Genomic DNA, 20,466 nt, shown 5'->3' with positions numbered 1-20,466 from the left:
GCACTGAAGGGCGTGCAATCAGGCACAACTGCAGAGCTTCTCATTACATCTGTAATGCTTTCTTACACATCTAGTTTTGTCCACAAAAAAAGAAAACCGACATTATCTGCTGCATTGTGTAGTGCAGTCCACGTGTGGGAAAAGAAAGAAGTCCCAGTGTGCCTGGCAGAGACAGAGCTTCGTAGAAGCTACAGGACCAAGGTAGCAAATGTTTGCAACACAGAATAGCCAAAGGATTAATATCCAGAATACACAGAGTACATAAAAATCAAGAAGAAGCAACCCAATTACAACAAGGGAGAAATTTGTAAGAAATAAAAAAAGATTAACAAATATTCCCAACTTCCCAAATTAACACGATACCATCTTTACACTTACAGCAAAAAGTATTGGAAATTGATATTGAGGGTCTTGCAAAAATGAAGTGTCAAATGTCTGGCTGGGGTGTAAATTCTAATTATTCCCCCCAAAGGCAATATTTATTAAAACCAAAAATCAAATATCCTTTCACTCAAAATGTGATTTCTAGAAATCCATGCCAAAGAACACTAGAATGCATGCCCAAAGATACTCACAAGCAAATTTCTTACACAGGAGTGCCATTTTGTGCAAAGTTAAAAACAACATAAATGCCCATTAATACCACGGCCACATATGTCCGGCTCCATTTATATGAAGTACCCAGCCAGAACAGCGCAATCTTCAGAGACAGAATGCAGATCCACGGCTGCCTCGAGTTGGCGGGGTGGGGGGTGGGGAGATTGGAGAGGGAGTAGCTAAGGGGTCTGGGGGGTTTCTTTCTGGTGTGATAAGAACCTTCCAAAATTGACAGGGGTAATGGTCGCACAACTCTGGGAAGATACTAAAGCCTCTGAATTGTACATCTTAAATGAGTGAATTACAAGTATGTGAATTCTATCTCAAGCTCTGTTTTTGTTTTTTTTTTTTTTAAGGGAGACAAGGACTTAATAGAAACGGGCCATTTCACGAGGGGACAAACAGTTCCACAAATCAAGTTTCTGAGACCTCTTCATAGTAAATGATGTGCCTACTGAGCAACTTGAGCAAATGAGCCACGTATGAATGTTACATTTTCTGCAGTATTTCTCTAAAAATAACATTGAACAGTTTGATGTTTTAAAAATTCAATTATCTACAAAGGTTATTTATGTGTGTAAGTTCACTCTACATTCAAGTAGTTTTAAATACTACACTAAGGGAGTATGCCACCAATAGTCAGTGAATAAATTACTCAGATGTCCTTACAGAATGAATGAAACTGCTCATAAGGACCTGGGACAATATCCATAATACATTAAGTATACAATGTTTACTTCTGAGGAATGGAGTCTTTCTTGCTTCCATGTTGTTCCAATGTTTCAGTAAACGTGTATTACTTTTATAACAAAAGTAAAACCATACACATACTCGCAAAGCAAATCATGGCACAAAAAGGTACAACCAAAATATTGCCAGAAAATGACACCCTCAGTAACCTTTACGAGTTGTGCCGGAGATGGGAGAAGAGTGAGCACCGTCGGAGTCAGGAAGGAGTGGGAACCCGGGAGCAGCCCCAGAACAACACCTAAGCAATCTGTGGCCAGGAAGGTCAGTTTACACCTCGCCAAAAGGCAGCGTCCTCTCTTAGATGCCTGGATTTCCCTTAGAAACTCATGTAAAAGACCAGGCAGTCTGGGAGGGGTGTGGGGTGGGGCTGAGGTCAGAGGTACAGAGATTTCAAACTTTTGTGCTAATAATTCCAAGTGAGCCCCGTTATTGGAGTAAAAGCACCAACAGAAGAACCTCAGAAAAAGACTACGTTGGTCTTTGTTTTTTTGTTTTTGTTTTTTAACACCTTGGTGTAGACAGACCAGCACTCAGGAGTTGCCCTGCTTTTGAGGGGGCCTATCTGGTATTTAAAGGAACAACCACATTCAAAACCTTCTGAAAAAACAAGTGGCCAAAGAAGTGGTTTAAATGTTCCTGGAACACTAGTTTCCCAGCAGTAGCAAAGAAAATCTCATCTTACTTTTAAAAAAATGTTTCAAAGGAGTGGACCATTCCACCCCTAAACCAGTAGAGACCCTGAATGCCTTCAGTGCCCCAGCGACGTCCCCTGTGAAAACTAGACATTCAAGAGGTGAGGTCGCTGGCACAGGACACACACAACGTTCACAGCCTGGGAGACAGAACACAGTGAACAGGTCAGTTCTCCCCCAAATTAACCTGTATGTCTGAGTACCATTCCAATCAACTCCCAGCAGCATTTTGTTATACCTATAAACAAGCTGATTCTGAAATTTAAATGGAAAGATAAAGAAAATAGAGTAAAACAACTTTGAAAAGAACACAATTTGAAGAATTATACTGCCTGATTTTTAAGACTCATTATAAAGCTTCAGTAATCAAGATGGTGTTGCATTAGCAAAGGGACAGGCAGACCAACGACAGAAGAGGAAGGTCTAAAAACAGATCCACGTGAACATTACTATTTGATTTTTGACAAAGGTATAAGCGATTCAATGGGAAAAGGATAGTCTTTTCAACAAATGGTAAAGGAACAATTGGACATCCACAAGCCAAAACAAAGAACCTCAATTACATGCCTTATACAAAAATTAACTCATAATAGGTCATAGCTGTAAATATAAAATTTTAAACTAAGACTCCTAGAAGAAAACGCATGGGATGGGGCAAATACTTCTTAGTCATAATACCAAAAGCAAAATCCATAAAATAAAATTTTGATCGACTGGTCTTGACTAAAACTAAAAGGTTTTGCTCCAGAAAGACACTGTTGAAAGACAGACAAGATCCAGATTGGGAGAAAATCTTCGCCAATCACCTCTCTCACAAAGGACTTGTATGCCAAATACATAAAGAGCTCTCAAAACTTGATAATTAAAAAATAACCCAAAACTTGAACAGATACTACAAAGAGGATATAGTAATGGCAACTAAACACATGAAAACATGTTTGACCATTAGCTATTAATATATGCAAACTAAAACCACAATAAGATACCACTATCCAACCTAAAAGGAATAACTAAAATTAAAAATACTGACAGCATCAATTGCCAGCAAGGCACTCATGGAAGGGCTCATACACTGATGGTGAGAACACAAAAGCGGCACAGGCGCTCAGGGAGACAGTGAAGCAGTTTATAAAGCACACTGTACTCTGCTCAGAAAAAACCTGCACATGAATACGTAGTGGCTTTTTCATAACTGTCAAAACCTGGAGACAACCCACACGTCCTTCGGTGGGAGAAGGATAAGTAACTGCGGTGTGTCCATACAATGGAATACTGCTCAGCTAGGAAAAGGAAAATGACTGATGACACGCCTAACATGCATGACCCTCGAAGGCACTGATCTGAAGGAGCCCGTCTAAAAAGCGTACATGCTGTCTGAGTCTGTCTGCATGACATTTGCAAAACGACAAAACTGTAAGGAATGGAGAACACATCAGCGGTTGCCAGGGGTCAGCACTAGATGGAAGATGTGGCTACACACGAACAGCACAAGGCAGTTTGGGGAGTGTGGGATTGTTCTTGTCCTGATTGTGGCAGTAATTACAAATCTAAAATGTTTTAAAGTCATAAACCGCATCCCCAAGTCAATTTTACTGTACAGTAATTTAAGAGACAAAAGGGGGAAAAAAACACCTGTAGGGCAAGGAGGAGAATAAGAAATGATTAACTAATAACTCTTTAAATAATACTTCCTTGGTGTATGGTTTCAGAGCTTTTAATTATTTGGGAAAAGATAACTAAAAGATTATAAAAGATGGGGCAGCCGGTTGGCTCAGTGGTTAGAGCCAATGCTCACAACAATAAGGTCGCTGGTTCGATTCCCACATGGCCAGTGAGCTGCGCCGTACCCCCCACACCTAGACTGAAACAATGACTTGACATGGAGCGGATGGGTCCTGGAAAAACATAGTGTTCCCCAATATTACCCAATTTAAAAAAAAAGACTATGAAAGATGTAGGGGCTGACTCTTTTTGGCCCAAGGCCTTTAAGTGGTATTGTACAAAGGACTGCACAAATGTTTGCCTCAAAACTCATTTTCTTTTGGGGGAGGAGTTGCAAATGTTAAAAGAGCCAGGAAAATGGGAGGTCAGAATAGAATGGAGGGCCAGGCCGCTGGCTCTGGCTGTTGGAGCACCGTGCTCCTAATGCCTAGGTCGCCAGTTCGATTCCCACATGGGCCAGTGAGCTGCGCCCTACCCAACTAAAATGAAGTCAAATGAGCTGCCACTTAGCTCCCGGGTAGCTGGATGGCTCAGGTGGTTGGAGCACGTCCTCTCAACCACAGGGTTGCCGGTAGGACTCCCGCAGGGAATGGTGGGCTGCGCCCCCTGCAACTAACAACAGCGACTGGACCTGGAGCTGAGCTGTGCCCTCCACAACTAAGACTGAAAGGACAACAACTCGAAGCTGAACAGCACCCTCCACAACTAAGACTGAAAGGACAACAACTTGACTTGGAAAAGTCCCGGAGGTATACACTGTTCCCCAATAAAGTCCTGTTCCCCTTCCCCAATAAAATCTTTAAAAAAAAAAAGAATGGAAAAATATCTATTGAAACATTGGTTTAATAAATACACATGTACTCTGCTCCAGTGAATTCAAGTACATAAACAAGGTGAGCTGTTTACAAGTAACATTTAAATTCGGACTGATTTCCTAAAGAGTTTCAACTGTTCCACATAAGCTACTAGCAAATGGAGAAAAGGCGGGGGAGAGGGGGACTACAAACAGAGTAAGTATCAGTAAGCGGAATGCTGGCTATCGTGAAGGATTAGAAAGCAAAATAATCACAAATTACTTCTGGTTTAAATGCTCTCTCCTTCAATTTTTATGAAATACCTGTTATTTATCTTACTAGGACCATCTTATATACACCTTTAAGTGGAAAAAAATTCTGGTCTCCATTCCCCAATCCATGGCACGTCCCCAACGCAGGGACCATCCAACACTGCCCGCTCGCCCTCCCCATAGCACTAGGTGGTGCAGAAGTGGACACCCCACTGCTGGGATGACCAGCCTGCCACCAATTACCATCCAAACCACCTCCACCCCCTGGGCCAAGGAGGGTTACGACTCTTATGTACAGAACAAAAGTCACTGCTCTCTCTGTCCCGATGAGCTTTCTGCAGTTAGAACTACAGCCCTGTCCCCAACGAGGCTCATAGCGCGAGGCTGCTACACATATGAACGTGGCTGCTACACATATGAACGTGACGTTTTAGGCACTTACACTCAGTTTTTTATGTAACTGTAATGATGAAATATGTCAACATTGAGAAAATCTGCATAGCATTCAGTGAATCAGTATTTTCAATGAGTGATCAATGAATGATATTAGAAAAGACACATTCAAAGTACAAGATAAACCAATGAATTTTAATATAACAGAACATGAGACGCTAATTCACACCATTTCAAGTTGCTATTAACCTTAAGAAGCTGCCACGCTTTGGTATAGCAAAGAACTGCCACAAGTATCTGAAATGGCTCTTAAAAGCACTGCTCCCTCTTCTAACTATATGCCTCTGTAAGCTACGTTTTCTTTATATTTCCACTAAAATTACATTGCAACTGACAGAAGCAGATATGAGAATTCAGCTGTCTTCTATGCAGCAGATAATAAAAGAAATCTGCAAAAAGGTAAAAATGTCATTCCTCCTTAACTTTTTTTGTTTTGAAAAGTAATTATTTCCCATAAAAAGTGTGTGGTGCTACCATGTAATGGTTTATAATTTTTAAATGAATACGTAAGACTGCCTTAGTTTTCATTTTTAATACGGCAAATAATGATAGCTATAACCCACCTACCCTAAAGGTCTTTGGGGTCGTCATTAATTTCAAACTGTAACAGGATCCTGACAACAAAAAGTTTTTGAAAGTCCAAAGATCAAACTGACTGGTGGATTTGTGGTATGTTGCCTTAGCTAAGCTGGAATTATAGGCCCCTCCCTGCAGAGATCCCACTGCAGAGACACTCTGCCAGTGATGTGGAGGACGGAAGTAAAGGAGCCCCACATTCCCTTCTACCTGGAATATATTCCTATATCTCTGCCTTGTGGGCGCCTGAAGTGAATGTCGTTCTTCCCTTGCAGGCTGCATGCCTGACAGATTTCACCTCCAGCACCAGACCCAGAATCCACAGGCTGTCAGCAGCTCCCACAGCTGTGTACTGTGAAATCTAGTAAATTCCTTTAATATCTCTATTGCTACTCTGATGCTCTGAATGGACCCTAAACTGACAGATACCCTCATCCCAGTTAATTCAAGTTAGTAGTGAAGCACATTCATAACCACAGAAAAGTTCCAAGCCCCTTATAAAAATACCGAATAAAACTTATTACAGAGAATCTTGAGAGCCTTTACATCTTTTTGATCCAATAGAAGTCGAGGTTCCCCAGACAGAACAGTATTCTGCACTAAAAAGGAAGGAAGCACTAATACCTGCTACAACCTGGATAAACCCTGAGAACGTTATGTTCAGTTAAAAAAGCCGAATACAAAAGGTGACATATGTATGTATGAATCCATTTATATGAAATGTCCAGAACAGGCAAATCCAAAGAGAATAGGCTGGGGTTTGTCTGAGGTTTGAGGGGAGACAGGGAGTGCCCTAAGGAATACAGGAGATCTTTTTGAGGTAATGAAAATGTTTGAAATTTGAGTGTGTTGATGGTTACACAACTGTGACTAAGCTAAAATCCACTGAATTATACACCTTAAATGAGTGGATTGTGATACATGTGAATTATATCTCAATGTAAGTTGCTACTAACACATTTTAGCAAAAAAAAAATTTACAAAAGGGCAGATCTAACCCTTTAAGCTGTTACCAAAGCAGGTAAAATTAAGGTTAATTGGCATTTAACATTGTGGCATGTTCCAGTCTGATTGAAACTAAAATGTAAAAATGCAATGCATTTGGTTATTTGGTACTATGTGAGGAGAAACTACTGTTCAAGGCTTAGAAAATGACCTTGGCTTGGAGTCCCTGCTTTTCTGCCCAGACCTAAAGTGGGAGAGAGCAAAGCAAAGCAACACAGCATGATGTGTTCGCTACAATATAATGGCTATGACCGGAAACACAGAGACGGCGCCTCGGTTTTCATCAACCCAGAAACCTTGCCCCTGGCACTCTCACCTCCAATTTCCCTGAACTCGAATCCTAAGCACCTTTGTAGCCCACTGCAAGCACCACTTCACCAAGCATTCTAGCTCCTGCACAGCCTGATGTGATCTCTCTCTTCTCAACTTCCAGAACCCTATCTCTTCACCCCTCGTGGCATTCATCACTTTCTATCCTGCATTAATTATGTATGCACATGACCCATCTGTATCCTGCTGACTTTCCTTAAGCATAGACATCTCAGCACTTTTTCACCTGTTACCCCCCACACACACAGTGCCTGAAGCAGTGATTGCCGGAGGGCCAGCAGGTATTCACTACGCGGAACCTGTTAGGGGAACCTTCTTCCTAGGTCATTACAGAAGAAAATTCTTGGTTTTCCATTATTCTAAACAATCCTGTTCAAGGCAAAAAGCCCACCAGAAAGGCAAAGCTAAAACCCACTTCACAGGCTGGGACTCGAACTGGCTACAGAACTCTCTGTGACCGTGCAGATATTCTACAGCCACACTGTCCAATACAGAAGCCACAAGCGGCTCCTGAAATATGGTTAGAGGGACTAAGGCAATGTTTGATTTTAATTAATATAAACCTAATCAGCCATGATACTGGACAGTGCAGGTCTAGAAATCACTTCATCTCTCAGAACCTGGTTTTTTTCACCTGTAGAGATGGGGATATAATAAACACTTTCTGCTCTAAAACAAAATCATACGAGCAAGTGCCCTCTGATAGCAACAGACCCAAAATGAATACAGTATTTTAAGAAAAATAAAGTTTTTTAAAAAAAAAAAACCATAGGACTTAACTTCATCAAGAGAGAAATTAGATTTCAACACTGGCCATAACAGAAAGCATTCAGATTTGCAGTAGTAATTCTCCTCTCCCCATACCCCCATCCTCAAGGTAATTATAACCAACTTTAGACTAATCCTGAAGACTTTTAACAGATGAGCAGGGACCACGCTTTTAACATCACAATCCCTGTTGAACTGAGTGCTGAAGGAGGCCACAACCACCTGTCACTAACTCGCACATAAGCAGTGCAACTGGTCACCGTGCACCTTGAAACTGAATTAGTCACCTCAAGGCCCATTCCCGTCACCACTAGGAGGCCCACAGGTCACTTCACTTATTTGCATCCTCTCCAGACACCCCAAATCCATTCGCCTGACGGTCTGGACTTCGCCAACCCACTGCTCATCGCACTGGCAGTTACCATCTGGTGTTCTCATTTGTTCTGTGGACAGCTGCACTCCTGACCAGGCTCCTTGAGGCCAGAATTTGTGTCTCCCATCTTCCTATTTTTATCCGGCAGAAACTCACACACAATCGATGGCCCATAAATACCCTATTCTATTACCTGCACAATGACTGAAATCACCCATCTGATGCAGTATACTTTTAGAGGAAATCACAGAAATATAAGCCCGCTCTGCTCACACACCATGCACAGGAGATGGGTCTTGCATTGCATTGTGAGAGCAGAGGGGACATTTAGAAAAACTAAAACCAAAAGGCATTTATTTAAGCTTTCTTCAACCAGTGACTTAATAGGCAAGCCTGACGTCAAACCAAGTGAGGCTTTCTGTACATTTAAAACTGTTTTGCTACACTTTTTGACTGCTACAATCACTTTACCAACTAAACATGCTTCCCAAAGTTGCTATGAAGATAGATATCCTATTTTAAAATTCCCTGTCAGGAAAAGAGGCCCCAAAGGAAAAGATTCAAAATATGCCACAAAAACAATAGCACACAGCTTTCTGGAAGTCAGTGTAGCAAGAAGACGGGCCTCTCAAGCCACCTCATTCCTTTCAACCTCTGCCCAGTTCAGGTACCTCTGACTGACCCAGTCCTCCTTCCACCTATGAGAGCTGCTGTCGTAAGAAACTACATGATTTAGACAACAGGGAGGGGAAATGTAGCAGCTGGTCAGGGGTCCAAAACAGCACAGGGAGCAAGGGGAGCAGCCAGGTTCATGCCACACGGGGGCTGATGGTCTGTAATGCAGTGTTGTAGGGACAGGACCTAAGTGGTCGAGGTCTACACCTTGGTTCAATCACTACTAGCTAAGCCTGCAGGTGCACAGAACTGGGTACTGTGAAATGCAGCAGGCTTGTGCCCTGAGCCCCAGCTGCCAAGACTTGGGCCTTCTCCAAATACCCAGAGCCCTGACTGGTTTGCTTTAGGGCTGATTCATATCAGCTCGGGATCTTATTATAGCGCGTTAGTGAATACCTAATTCAGTTATTTCGATTCTCAAAGGAGGGCGGCATCTACCTGTAAAAAATTCGCACTACTGTGTACTGTGTCTTCTGCCACCATATTCCAGTTGATGAACACTAGGGGTGGCTCCAGCCAATTTTGGCAGTGAGCTACTTTCTATATTCAAAGCATGTGGTGAACCACACAAAACGTTCAGACTAGGAAGCCCAACTGCAGCCACCACTGTGGGGTGGTGAGAGAGCACCGTGCGAGAAGGCAGCAGGAGTGTTGAAGTTTAAAAAGCAGTGAGCACTATGACTCCTGGTGTCTACTGGCTCTGATGGACTGCAAATGGCTGTGAAGACAGACTGTGTGGGTTCAAATGCCATCAGTGACCCGAGAAACAGCCTGCTCAGTTCCTTGTTTGTCCTGCTATGAAACGGGGCTGCTGCTGCTGCGCCTATTTCTGTGTGTTGTAGAAAGGTGGGGAGGAGTCAATGCAGGTACAGCACGCACGTCACATGACCGCAGGCAGCCTGAGAAGTCCTCCGTGAGGGTGGGGGCGGAGGGTGGGTTGCCCCCACACTCATCCAGCCTACGTGGTCACCTGTATCTGTTGGGCACCCACCTGCTGCTTCTTACCCACCTGCTTAGATCCCGCATTAGTTTCCGACTGCTGCTAAAACAAACTACCACAAACTTCATCGCTTTACACCACATTCTTTTACAGTTCTAGAAGTCTGGAAGTCTGAAAATGGGGTTCACTGAGCTAAATTCGGGGTGTCGGAAAGGCCATGTTCCTTTTGGAGACTCAAGGGAAGAATCTGTTTTCTTGCCTTTTCCAGTTTCTAGAGGCTGTCTGCGCTCCCTGGCTCCTGTGCTCCTTCATCTTTAAAGCCAGCGAGGGCTTTCTCACACTCCACGGGCACTTCAGACCTCTTTCCTGTGGAAGAACCCTTGTGATTATAGTGGCCCCACCTGGATAATGCTGGCTCATCTCCCCACCTAGAGATCCTTGATCACATCTACAAAGTCCCTTTGCCATGTAAGGTGACACAGTCACAGGTTCCAAGGTTTAGTGTTTGGGGGCCATTATTCTGCTGACCACAGATCCTCAACCACCAGTCAGAGACCTGCAGGTCCCTACCCCATCCTGCTATTCTAAGCCTCCCTCCTCTGACCACTCCAGCCCACACCCCCCACACACTCTGCAAACTCAGCTGTGTCACCTCCTCTGTGAAGGAAGCCTCCATTGACCCACCCCTTCCCCACTGAGGCCAGTCCTGCCACCTCCCCCCACCATTCCATCAGAACCCTTCCCCGAGGCCTCCCGAGTATGTTTACCAGGCGCCTTCACACTATGAGGCTGTCCAGTCCAGCAGGAGCGGCCAGCACTGTACCCGCCACAGTCCCGAGTGGTCTCATAAATGTCTGCTTGATGAACAAAAGCCCTGCACCAGGCTTTGGGAGCGTCACAGCAAAGACGGCTCTGCTGCCACTGGGGGCCACAGGCAGAGAAGCCAGCCACGTTCCCTGTGCATGTGGAAAGCAAGCAAGCCAAGGGGGTGGGGCTAAAGCCAAAGATGCCCTGTGCACAGAAGCACAGGTGCCTCTCTGTGGACCTGCCAAAATAAAGAACAAGCACAGAAACTTCTCAGCAATTTAACTTTCCTGCAACACGCACGCGCGGGCCCGCTGGGGTCGGTGGGGTGTTATCAAACTTGCGTGTCACCATTACAGCTCGGGAGACTTTCTGGTTAGCGTTAACTGCACCCCAAAAGCAGATAAAACCGAGAATCCACTTCTTTCAATGAAAGATAATGTGGCTGTAACTGCATAAGCTACAGTCGAAACCATCTACAGATAAATTGTGAAAAATCGTTTCCAGGATCTCTCCCATCGTCATCACCACCTCTGTAGCACTGGAGTCACAAGAGTATCAGTGGTGTGTTGAATAAACATCCTCTCGAGGAGCAGGGCAGGAAGCAAGATTATTTGTTATTTCAAAAACTATTCATATGCAGCAGCTGGTTAGCTCAGTTGGTTAGAGCCCGGTGCTCTTCACAATAAGGTTGCTGGTTCGATCCCCACATGGGCCACTGTGAACTGCGCTGCGCCCTCCACAACTAGATTGAAACAACTACTTGACTCGGAGCTGATGGGTCCTGGAAAAACACACTTAAAGTTTAAAAAAAAAAACTATTCCTGTAAGCTGCATTCTTCAAAGTGTGTATGTAGGTTTCTAATATAGGAATTGTAACAGTGTTTCTTTATATTAATGGCCTATACACATACTTTTGATAAACATGTAGTTTCTACAATTCTCCCCGTTCTTCCTATGTATGTCTGTTCTCAGTATAACTGTTGAAATGGAATTTTGTTCAATTCCAGGACATACTGGAACACTTTCCAACATTCAATGTGACACTAATGCAATCAGAAACACATCCTAGCCAAGGACCCACCAGACTGTTTAGGCCAGCACTGGCCACGAACACATTCTGTATTGATGGACATGCTCTGTATTTCACGGTCTCATGTGATGACCACCAGCATGTGTGGCACTTGAGATGCAGCTAGTCGGCTGGGGAATGGGATTTTTAATTCTATTTTAAACTTAAAATCACTGCCATGCAGCTGGTGGCTACCACCCTGCACAGCACAGTAAACCCTCAGTCTTCTTACCCCCAACCTCTTCCCCCACCCCCATATGAAAATGAGTGGCTTTCTGGAGAAAGATAGGACTGAAGCAGTAGTACAACAATCTGTTTGTTCTCATCAGTACCAGCAGCAGGAGACCTGGAGGGCTTCAGGGAAATGGGGACTCATTCTGGCTAGAGCAGTCCAGACGGACACCACACCAACCAGGAGAAGCAGCCCCCAGCCACCACTGCTCCTAGTCCTGATGGGGAGGAATAGCCCAAAGGCTAGGCTCCCAAGAGGCCACAGCAACCTCATTCCAGCAGCCACTTCTGAGGGCGTTCTGCTGGGCAGGCATTACCACTCCTATCTGCTCACCCTTAGTCCTCACAAGCTCAAGATGTAAGAGAAAAAGGCTGAGACTCAGAGAATTCTGACAAGTGACTATGATGGTTATAAAACAGTGGAATGTTTTCAACCTCTTTACACACAGATTAATTTATCCTCCAAGTTAATATAAACTACCACCGTAAGAAGCAAACACTTCAAATTACTTACCCTACCATTTAAAAGGAAGAGCTGGACTATGCAACCATGTAAACATGTTAAGGAGTGTTACATGTGCTCATTTTAAAATAGCAATTGTACAGGATCAATTAAGAGCCTTGAAATATAACGTATTCCCCAAAGTCGTATTGATGAAATGTACTTGCAACTCTAGGTAAATGGCCCGTAAGCCTTTTCATAAGAGGCTGTAGAGTGGCAGGGTCTGCTCAGCCTCCACATTAGAGCAATGCCATGTGGTTTCCCTTGGAAAAGCCCCCCTTAACTCTTTCTGCAAGTGCCATGAGTGATGTGGCAGGAGGGATAGCCAAGATAAGATAGATTACCACCCAGACACCTGTGGCTACACCCTGGGGTGTGATCTCACTCTACAATTCAGGCCACCCTAGCAAAGACATACTCGTACAACTGCTTTCCAAACCAGACGCCAGTTCAACAACTTATTGCGAGAGCTAGACTTTCTCCTGGTCGAAATTCTGGGGGCTGGTACACAAGACATTGCCCTCCCAGTATTAGGATGTCAGGAAAACCAATTTAGTCACTGGCATGGAATCAAAACCGAGGGAAGGCCTGGGTTTCGAATATTCTATGCCAGGCAGGAAAATCAGGTAGAACCATTGTGGTCACACAGGGAACAGCCTTCTCTATAGCTTTTAGAGTCTCAATGATCCAAAAAGAAGGAAGGACCACCACCTTGAGATTCAGACACATCACTCATTTGCATTTCAAACATTTAGTAAGATAAAGCTCCTGTCAATCAGATAACTTGGGTGGGCTCTTTGAAAGGACACCTAGGCATCTCTGAAAATTACCAGCTGCTACCTCACAACAGTGGTCCCCACACCACAATGGTTGACCAAGAGCTGAACTGGCTACACCTCTGTGTATGCACAGCCTAGTGGGGGCCCAGGCAGCGCCAGGCAGTGAGCCATCCGTCACTGTGACCTCAGGGCGGTCTTCTAGGCCTCACTCGTGCCCAGGCAACCACACAGACAGCAGTGCTACTACTCAGGGTGCGTTCCCCCACAGGCCCCTCTTTCTTGCTAGTCTCACACTCAGTGATGTCACCAAGTTCTGGAAGCATTCAGTTCTTGCCCAGGTTGGTGTATTTCCCTACATTAGAAACTTCTAATCACCTCCATCCCCAACTCCCAAGCTTTAATCACCAACCCTCAGAAGCCTGCTTCTCTTCAAGAGAATTTCAACACGTCTGACTTCTCATTAGCCAAAGCATGTGTTAACTCAGTAGAAAAATGGCATAACGAACTTTCTTGCCTACGCATGACACTTAAAATCCTGCTTCCTCCAACTTTCATAGTCCAAATTAGTTCAGAGAAAGTTTATGAAGCAGGTGACATTTACCACTGAACTCTGTCATAGTCCATGTCAAGAAATAACTTGTTACAATTCTTGGTCTCCAGAGTACAATTTCTTTGCCTTGGAAATCAAGCAGAAGTACCCAGGCTACATACCAGTCATCCAAAAACCAGAAACAGTAACAAAGACACATTTAAAAATACTCAAAAGAAACCTTCAGTAGTTTATGAAGGTCCATCGATGTCCTTGTCTGGAGATCTAGATTTTCCATCCAAACAGATCAAAAATGTCATTTGAAGCAACTTACGTTAACAGCAATAAAACTGAATTAGCAGCTATCAAAGAATATTGGTTTATGGCTTCGGCACTCTTTCACACACTACCCTACCATACCAGACAGCCAGCCGGCTCCTGTACTACCGGTTAGCCTTAGAATTGCTATTTCCTGAAGGAGTACCTCCCACAAGTACATTTAACAAAAACGGAACATAAGATGGTCATCTTCAGCACAAACAATCCAACAGTGAAAAAGTCAGGTACGTACATCGTGGCCACCCCATAGGTAGAACATGGGGCAAAAAGCTGACATGGCTCTTACACAAGGCAAGTGGCTGAGGCGACCAGAAAGGTTTAGGGAAAAGGTGGCATCTGAATGGGTTCTGAACCTCCTTCCTGGGGCATCTGTCCTCTCTGCATTCCAGAAGGAAAAGCCATCACCAGCTACACAAGTGTGGGGCCCAAAAGCCAACACTATACCCCACCCATGCTGTGTGCTGGGAGCCTGAAGCACCAAGGAGACTGAGGCATCCCGAGGACCCTGATGGCCCAGACTGGGCTGTGCGGTGCGACTTCTCCTCTACAGGGAGGGCAGCCCACCTGAATCCTTTTAAGCAGGGAGGTGGATGACACGGCCAAGCAGTCCTGTGGCAGTCCATTTTCATAGCTGTGTGGGATTCAGGAAAAGATGGAGGCAGAGACCAGTAAGAAGGCTATTGCAACATCCCCGTGAAGCAACAGGGGCCTAGCTCAGGGTGGCGTGCTGGAAAATCAAAAGGGCTTGGTGTGGGGGTCCAGAGAGAATCCAAGGCCGACTCCCAAAGACCTAGCTGCCTGCTACGACCTGATTCTCAACCTCAAGTTCATCAGGTAGACGCTCTAACACTAGGGCAACAAGAACACTGTCAGAGAAGACTAGAGCTGATGCAATCAGCATCACAACGCACCAACTGCTCGTGCCTCCTCTCCTACCCATTTCATTTTTCTTAGAATATTTATACCATTAGCCTGAAATACTTGCCTAGGCACATCAAGCCCAGGATGTCATAAATAATGTTTCTTAGATTGAGACCGATTATGCTTTCTTCCTAATCCATATTAGGATGTCATTACCCTAGGACATCTTTGCATACTACCGAAAATGAATTTGCCCCACCTGGGTTTGTTAAGCTTCATTCTTAACTGAAGTTCACGTACCCTTTCCTCGGGTGCAAAGGTTTTACCATCACAGCGACACCACTGACGGACTGCACAGGTCCCATGCTCCCATCTCTGCCTAACACTCTACACCTGCTTTGTGCCTTCACCCTCACAACCTCGTGAGATAGGGTCGGCCTCCTTGAGGATGCAGAAACGGAGGTACCAAGAGCTTCAGCATGAGGTCACACAACAATGAAATGGCAAAATCCAACTCGGGCCTGGCCCTAAGCCTGTACTCTCAGGCACCGAGCTGCCCCACCATGAGTTTTCACTCGACTGGCCTCTTTCTTCTTTTCCACAAAACTGATTCCAAAAAAATAAAAATCAAGGAGGAAAAGTATACACGTTCTCCCCATATTTGCTGTTATCAATGTTTTTATCTGTTTACAGATAATCAAAGTCAGTAGCCTGAAAAGAGTGAGGAGTAACTTTCAATCCTATCAAAACCTAACAGGCTCACATCAGATTAGATATTTCTAAGTTTGGCCTAATTTATTCTGTATTATTTCGTCTGGGTTCTCCAAGTTGAGGTTCACTTTGTAGCTTCACAAACAGTTCTTTTACCAACCCAAGCTAATGTAAAAGGAAAATCAATATTCTCACATTATTTGATTTGTCTTGTTACAGTGCTATTTGAAAAGGAAACATTCTAAATATAGTAAAATGCACAAGTTTGGTTTATCTGGTTGCATGTGTGCAAGAGAACTCACTTTCCACTCCCAAACCTGGTAACTTGAAACTCCACTTACCCACACAAGTTTGAAAGAAAAAGAAACCCACTACTGCTGCCCCCCAAACAAAAAACATGGAAGGTAGTGGTCAATTCTTTTCAGAAACTACGTATGACTCATTCATTGATTTGCTCCCAGCGTGGTGCCTCGGGAGCAGTGGTCTGAGTGCTGTACAAAAGTCAAACAAAACTGTCTGTCCCTGTTAGTCTCAGAGATTACACTCTGAAACAGAGATTTCTCACAAAGGCAGAAGAACCACACCAGGGAGCAAACATGAGGATATTTACATTTGAGCTAGCCAGTCTAGCAGCAGAAGCAAGGCCTTGGGAAAACTTCCTGTTGACAGGGTATATAACACAGACCAGATTATCACCTCTCCAAGTACTCAAAGGGCATAGGTCTGTGCAAGTCATTCTTTCAGCCTCTCAGCCTGCACCACCTCTGAGTTAGACAGACAGTGAATAAATAAACTGCCAAGCACATTCACTCCTGACCAGACCTAATACCACCACCACCTCCACCTCCACCTCCACAGGTCTCTTTACCGGCCCCAACGGGAAACTAAGTGACTGGCTGCTTCAGGCCTTTCAGGAAGCATGTGGTCCTCACCCCAATTAAATGCCAACATCCCCCCATCTTTTCCCTCTCTGCCCTTCACCACTCATGTAACTTTCCTAACTGCTCAGAACAAGACATTTTTAACATCACTAATCCTGAGCACTGGTATTCTCCAGTGGATATGCAAGGACTGTACTGAGTTCAGTCAAGAGCAAACGCGACACGGCTAAAGAGGAGCTGGAGGAGAGCAAACTAACATGGACCTCTTGATAGGAGAAAACAACCAACCAAACCAGTCTCCCAGACTCCGAAACCACCCAGCCCAGGAGGGGCGGGCAGGAATCTCCTCATTGACAAAGCCTTCCCGCCCTCAAGCTGATCAGAAGCCTGAATTTCCAGCTGCTGATTCTCCTGGAATCAAGGCAAAGACACGAAACAGGTGCGAGCCTGGCCCATGGAGACAACCCCACGGGATATGCACTAAATCCCACCCTGCTGCCTTTTTAATAGGGTTCTTTCCCTCTTTCTGATCCGAAACCACAATATATAAACCTAGCACCACATTTCAAGAGTGGAAAGGCTAAGAAAGGCTGAAATAGACTGCCTAAGACACAGGCCGCCTTTTAAACCGCTCACCTGTAGGTGCTCACAAGGTGCTGACAACCATAAGCCCAACAAAGATAAGGTACCTTCTGGATGATGAATCTGGAAGAAACTCAGATTCATCTCAGATTCATTCACTCCGAAGAAATGAGTTTCTTACATTTAAGGAGTCCGCGTTAATAACTGCAACCGTTGCCATCCAATTTGAGATCCTAGTAAATTTGCAGATGAGTGATTTTACAGGTGACCTTTCCATCGGAAACCCTGATATAAAACTAAAACTCCACGAGAAAAGAATGTAGTCTTGAAAGCACACATGGTCTTCTGAAAATTCTTCCACCACTGTGCAACACTCTCTAGTCTTACAGAAAAATCCTTGAAACTTGTGGACATGAGCATTTCCCCAAAGACACAACTCTGGGCCAGAGACTCTTCAGTGAACCATGTTCATTAATTCTCACTCAGTGTTCAAAACCATTTGAAAAGTGGTAAGATGATGTGTGTGGGAAATCGATGTGCTAGCACTATTGGATTTTTGTCCCGACTGGGTTATACTCAAAAAGGAAACTGGAAAGCAACACTTTTTGTTATGTGGCATCAAAGAAATATACAAAATTATCTCAGCAACATATTCCTTCAGCTAGCTGGTTTAGTAACACTTGCCAGAAGCTCTGCGAAGTGACTGTCTTGCTGGGGCCAAGTGAAATAGAGGGCCCGGTCCTTGGCATGGATTCATTTCTCCTGTCCCCCATTACTGCCACTGTAAGTACCACTGGAAAGTGCTTTCTGCGGGCATCTCTGCCACTTGCCCTTTTGCAATCTGGGAAGTTGGTTTTTCAGTCAACATCCAATTACTGGCAGTTAAGTTATTCACAGGGGACTACCAGGCATGGTAAGTGGTCCCACCAACGAGTGCACAGCACCCCACACGTGGAGACACCCCACAGGACAAATGCTGCTCTCCCTGATCTTCCTTAGTGCCTCCATTCATTTATGCAAACCAAGATCTCTTGCTGAAAGCATAACAAGAACAAAACACTCAATGTCGGGTTCATTCGGGTGCCTCCTTTTGACTCCTGAAAGTCTGACCCCTTGACATGTAAAGAAATGATCTTTTAAAGACAACTTTGACTTTACCCTTTCCCGTACTTGGCGCCGTAAGAAATGAAGGTGATCCCAACGGCCAAGTCGGCTTGAGCTGTGTCAAAAGAATCCTTTCCCTTCCAGCGCCTTTACATCAAACCTTTCTAACCAAGACCTTCTATCGCCAAGTCCAGCACCTTGGAAAAGTGCTGCCACATGGGCCGACCATGCAGTTACCTTGGGAGTCCCAAACGGATGCAGGCAGCCAAGAGTCGCGGAGCTTTCGCGTAGTTTCAAACACACACCTGGCCGGATGCTGACTGCACCGCACGCAGTCGGGGACCCAGACCCCCGAAAAGCAGGTAACTTAGAAATCAAGAGCGCATGGCTCAGAACTCTGGGCCAGTGCAAAGGCTGAAAACACCTGCGTTCCTGGCAGGTGTTTCAAAAGGAAGCCAGACGCTGGCAAGTGGTGTGCTAACAGAAGCGACCCGGGGGGGACCGCCGCTTGGCCGGACCCGGCCGGCTCTCTGGGGGAGCAAGCGCACGGCAGGTGCAGGCGAGCCCCGCGTCCACCGGGGTCGACTGCCCCCTTCGCTTACCTGCCAGAGCCAGGCCGGGCCACCAGGCCCCGAGGACGCCAGACACGCGGGACTGGCCCGGGATCCCGGCTCCCCCGCAGCGGGAAGACGCCTGCGTCCCTCTGCGGCCGAAGCGCCCTGATTTACAAGTCCCGGCGCTTTGTGGCGGGGAGGCCACCCCGGGCCTGGACAATGAGCCGCCCCTGCCCGCGGGCCCCGCATGACGGTGCAGGCTGGCCGGGCCGGGCCGGCTGCCCGGGCCTGCTTAAAGATGGCGAGCCCCCCGCGTGGCTCCCGCGGCTCCCCGGCCACAATGGAAGGCGCCCCGGCCCCGCCGCCGGCGCCCGCGGCCTCACCTTCCATCTCCATGTCCTCGGGCTCGCTCAGCTGCTGCTCGCCCGCTTTCTGCTGCTGCTGCTGCTGCTGGTGGTTCATGTCGGCCGCGGCCTGGGCCTCGCCTGCGGCCGGGGGCCGAGGCTGCGGGCCCGGCGGGCGGGCGGCGGCGGCGAGCCGGGGCGGCGGCGGCGGCGGCGGCGGCGGGGCGGCCTCCTCCTCCTCCTCCCGCGCGTCGTCGGCAGCGGCCCCCGGGCGGCCCGCGGCGGGCGGCGGCGGCGGCGGCGGCGGCAGGGAGACGCGCACGTACTTGCTCGCGATTCGCCCAATCTCGGCGCCGAGGCGGGAGGGCGGCCGGCGGGCCGGGCCGGTTGGCCTCGTCGCTCGCTGCGGCCGCCGCCGCCGCCGCCGCGGGGCCCGCCTCCCGCCGCCGGGGCCGGGGCTGCGGGGCTGCGGGCCGGCCGGGGGCGGAGGGCGGCCGGGCGGGGGCCGCGGAGTCAGCCCCGCCTCGGGCCGGGCGCGGCGGGCGGGAGGCCTGGCCGGCCGCGAAGGGCCTGCCGGGCCTGGTGCCGGCGGGAGCGGCGGCGGCGGCGGCGGCGCGGGCGGGCGACGGGCCGGCCGCGCTCGGGGCGCTGCGGCGTCCGCCTCCTCGGCGTCGTCGTCGGGGCTCCGGCAGCGGACGCGGCGCCCGGCGGCTCGGCTCGGCTCGCTCTCAAAATGGCGGCGGCGTGAAATGTCACATCCGCATGGGGGGCCGAGAGCGAGCTAGCAGCAGAGCGGGCGGGCGGGTGCCGGGCTGGAGGGCGGAGCGGGATGGTAGGCGGAGCGGGAGAGGCGGAGCCGGGAGTGGCCTCGGCCCGCAGCCCGCAGCGCCGCGCCCCCCGCGCTGCCCGGGCCTTCGGCCTGTCGCCGGGTCCCCCGCCTTCGGGGCCGACCCCTGAGTCGCGAGGTCCGGTTCGGCCCGGGGACGCTCCGATGCGGAGAACCCAGCCCCCTGCACCCTCGGGGGGGTGAGTGCCCGGGAATCTGCCCATCCCAGGGATTTGGTCGCCCGGAAAGGTCTGGTGGCGGTCAGGGGTAGTGGGCCGAAAACCTGCCCGCAGCCGGTGACCTTGGCCGAGCAGCTCATGTGGCCCGTACCAAGCAGAGCGAGGGGTCAACGCCGATCAGGAGTTATGTTGTTATTTAGCCCCCTTTACCGATGTCATTT

The 20,466-nt window shown here is 47.3% G+C and overlaps 1 protein-coding gene across 2 annotated transcripts in view; it reads right to left on the bottom strand.

Moving 5' to 3' along the window:
- The window catches only part of USP7 (ubiquitin specific peptidase 7), a 61,926-nt gene extending 41,937 nt beyond the window's left edge, over positions 1-19,989 (bottom strand). The window contains exon 1 of one of the 2 annotated variants that reach the window (XM_033101457.1): positions 19,280-19,989. In XM_033101457.1, coding sequence (XP_032957348.1) covers positions 19,280-19,358 — 79 coding nt within the window. In that variant the 5' untranslated portion in view covers positions 19,359-19,989. The remainder of the gene's footprint in view (positions 1-19,279) is intronic. The other variant, XM_033101458.1, reaches the window with a different exon arrangement.
- Between the last annotated feature and the right edge of the window lie 477 nt (positions 19,990-20,466).

Source organism: Rhinolophus ferrumequinum (genome assembly GCF_004115265.2).
Source record: "Rhinolophus ferrumequinum isolate MPI-CBG mRhiFer1 chromosome 15 unlocalized genomic scaffold, mRhiFer1_v1.p scaffold_54_arrow_ctg1_1, whole genome shotgun sequence".
In the NCBI taxonomy this organism is placed as follows: domain Eukaryota; kingdom Metazoa; phylum Chordata; class Mammalia; order Chiroptera; family Rhinolophidae; genus Rhinolophus; species Rhinolophus ferrumequinum.
The sequence above is the reverse complement of the archived record's forward strand: the minus strand, read 5'-3'. Positions and strand labels throughout refer to the sequence as shown.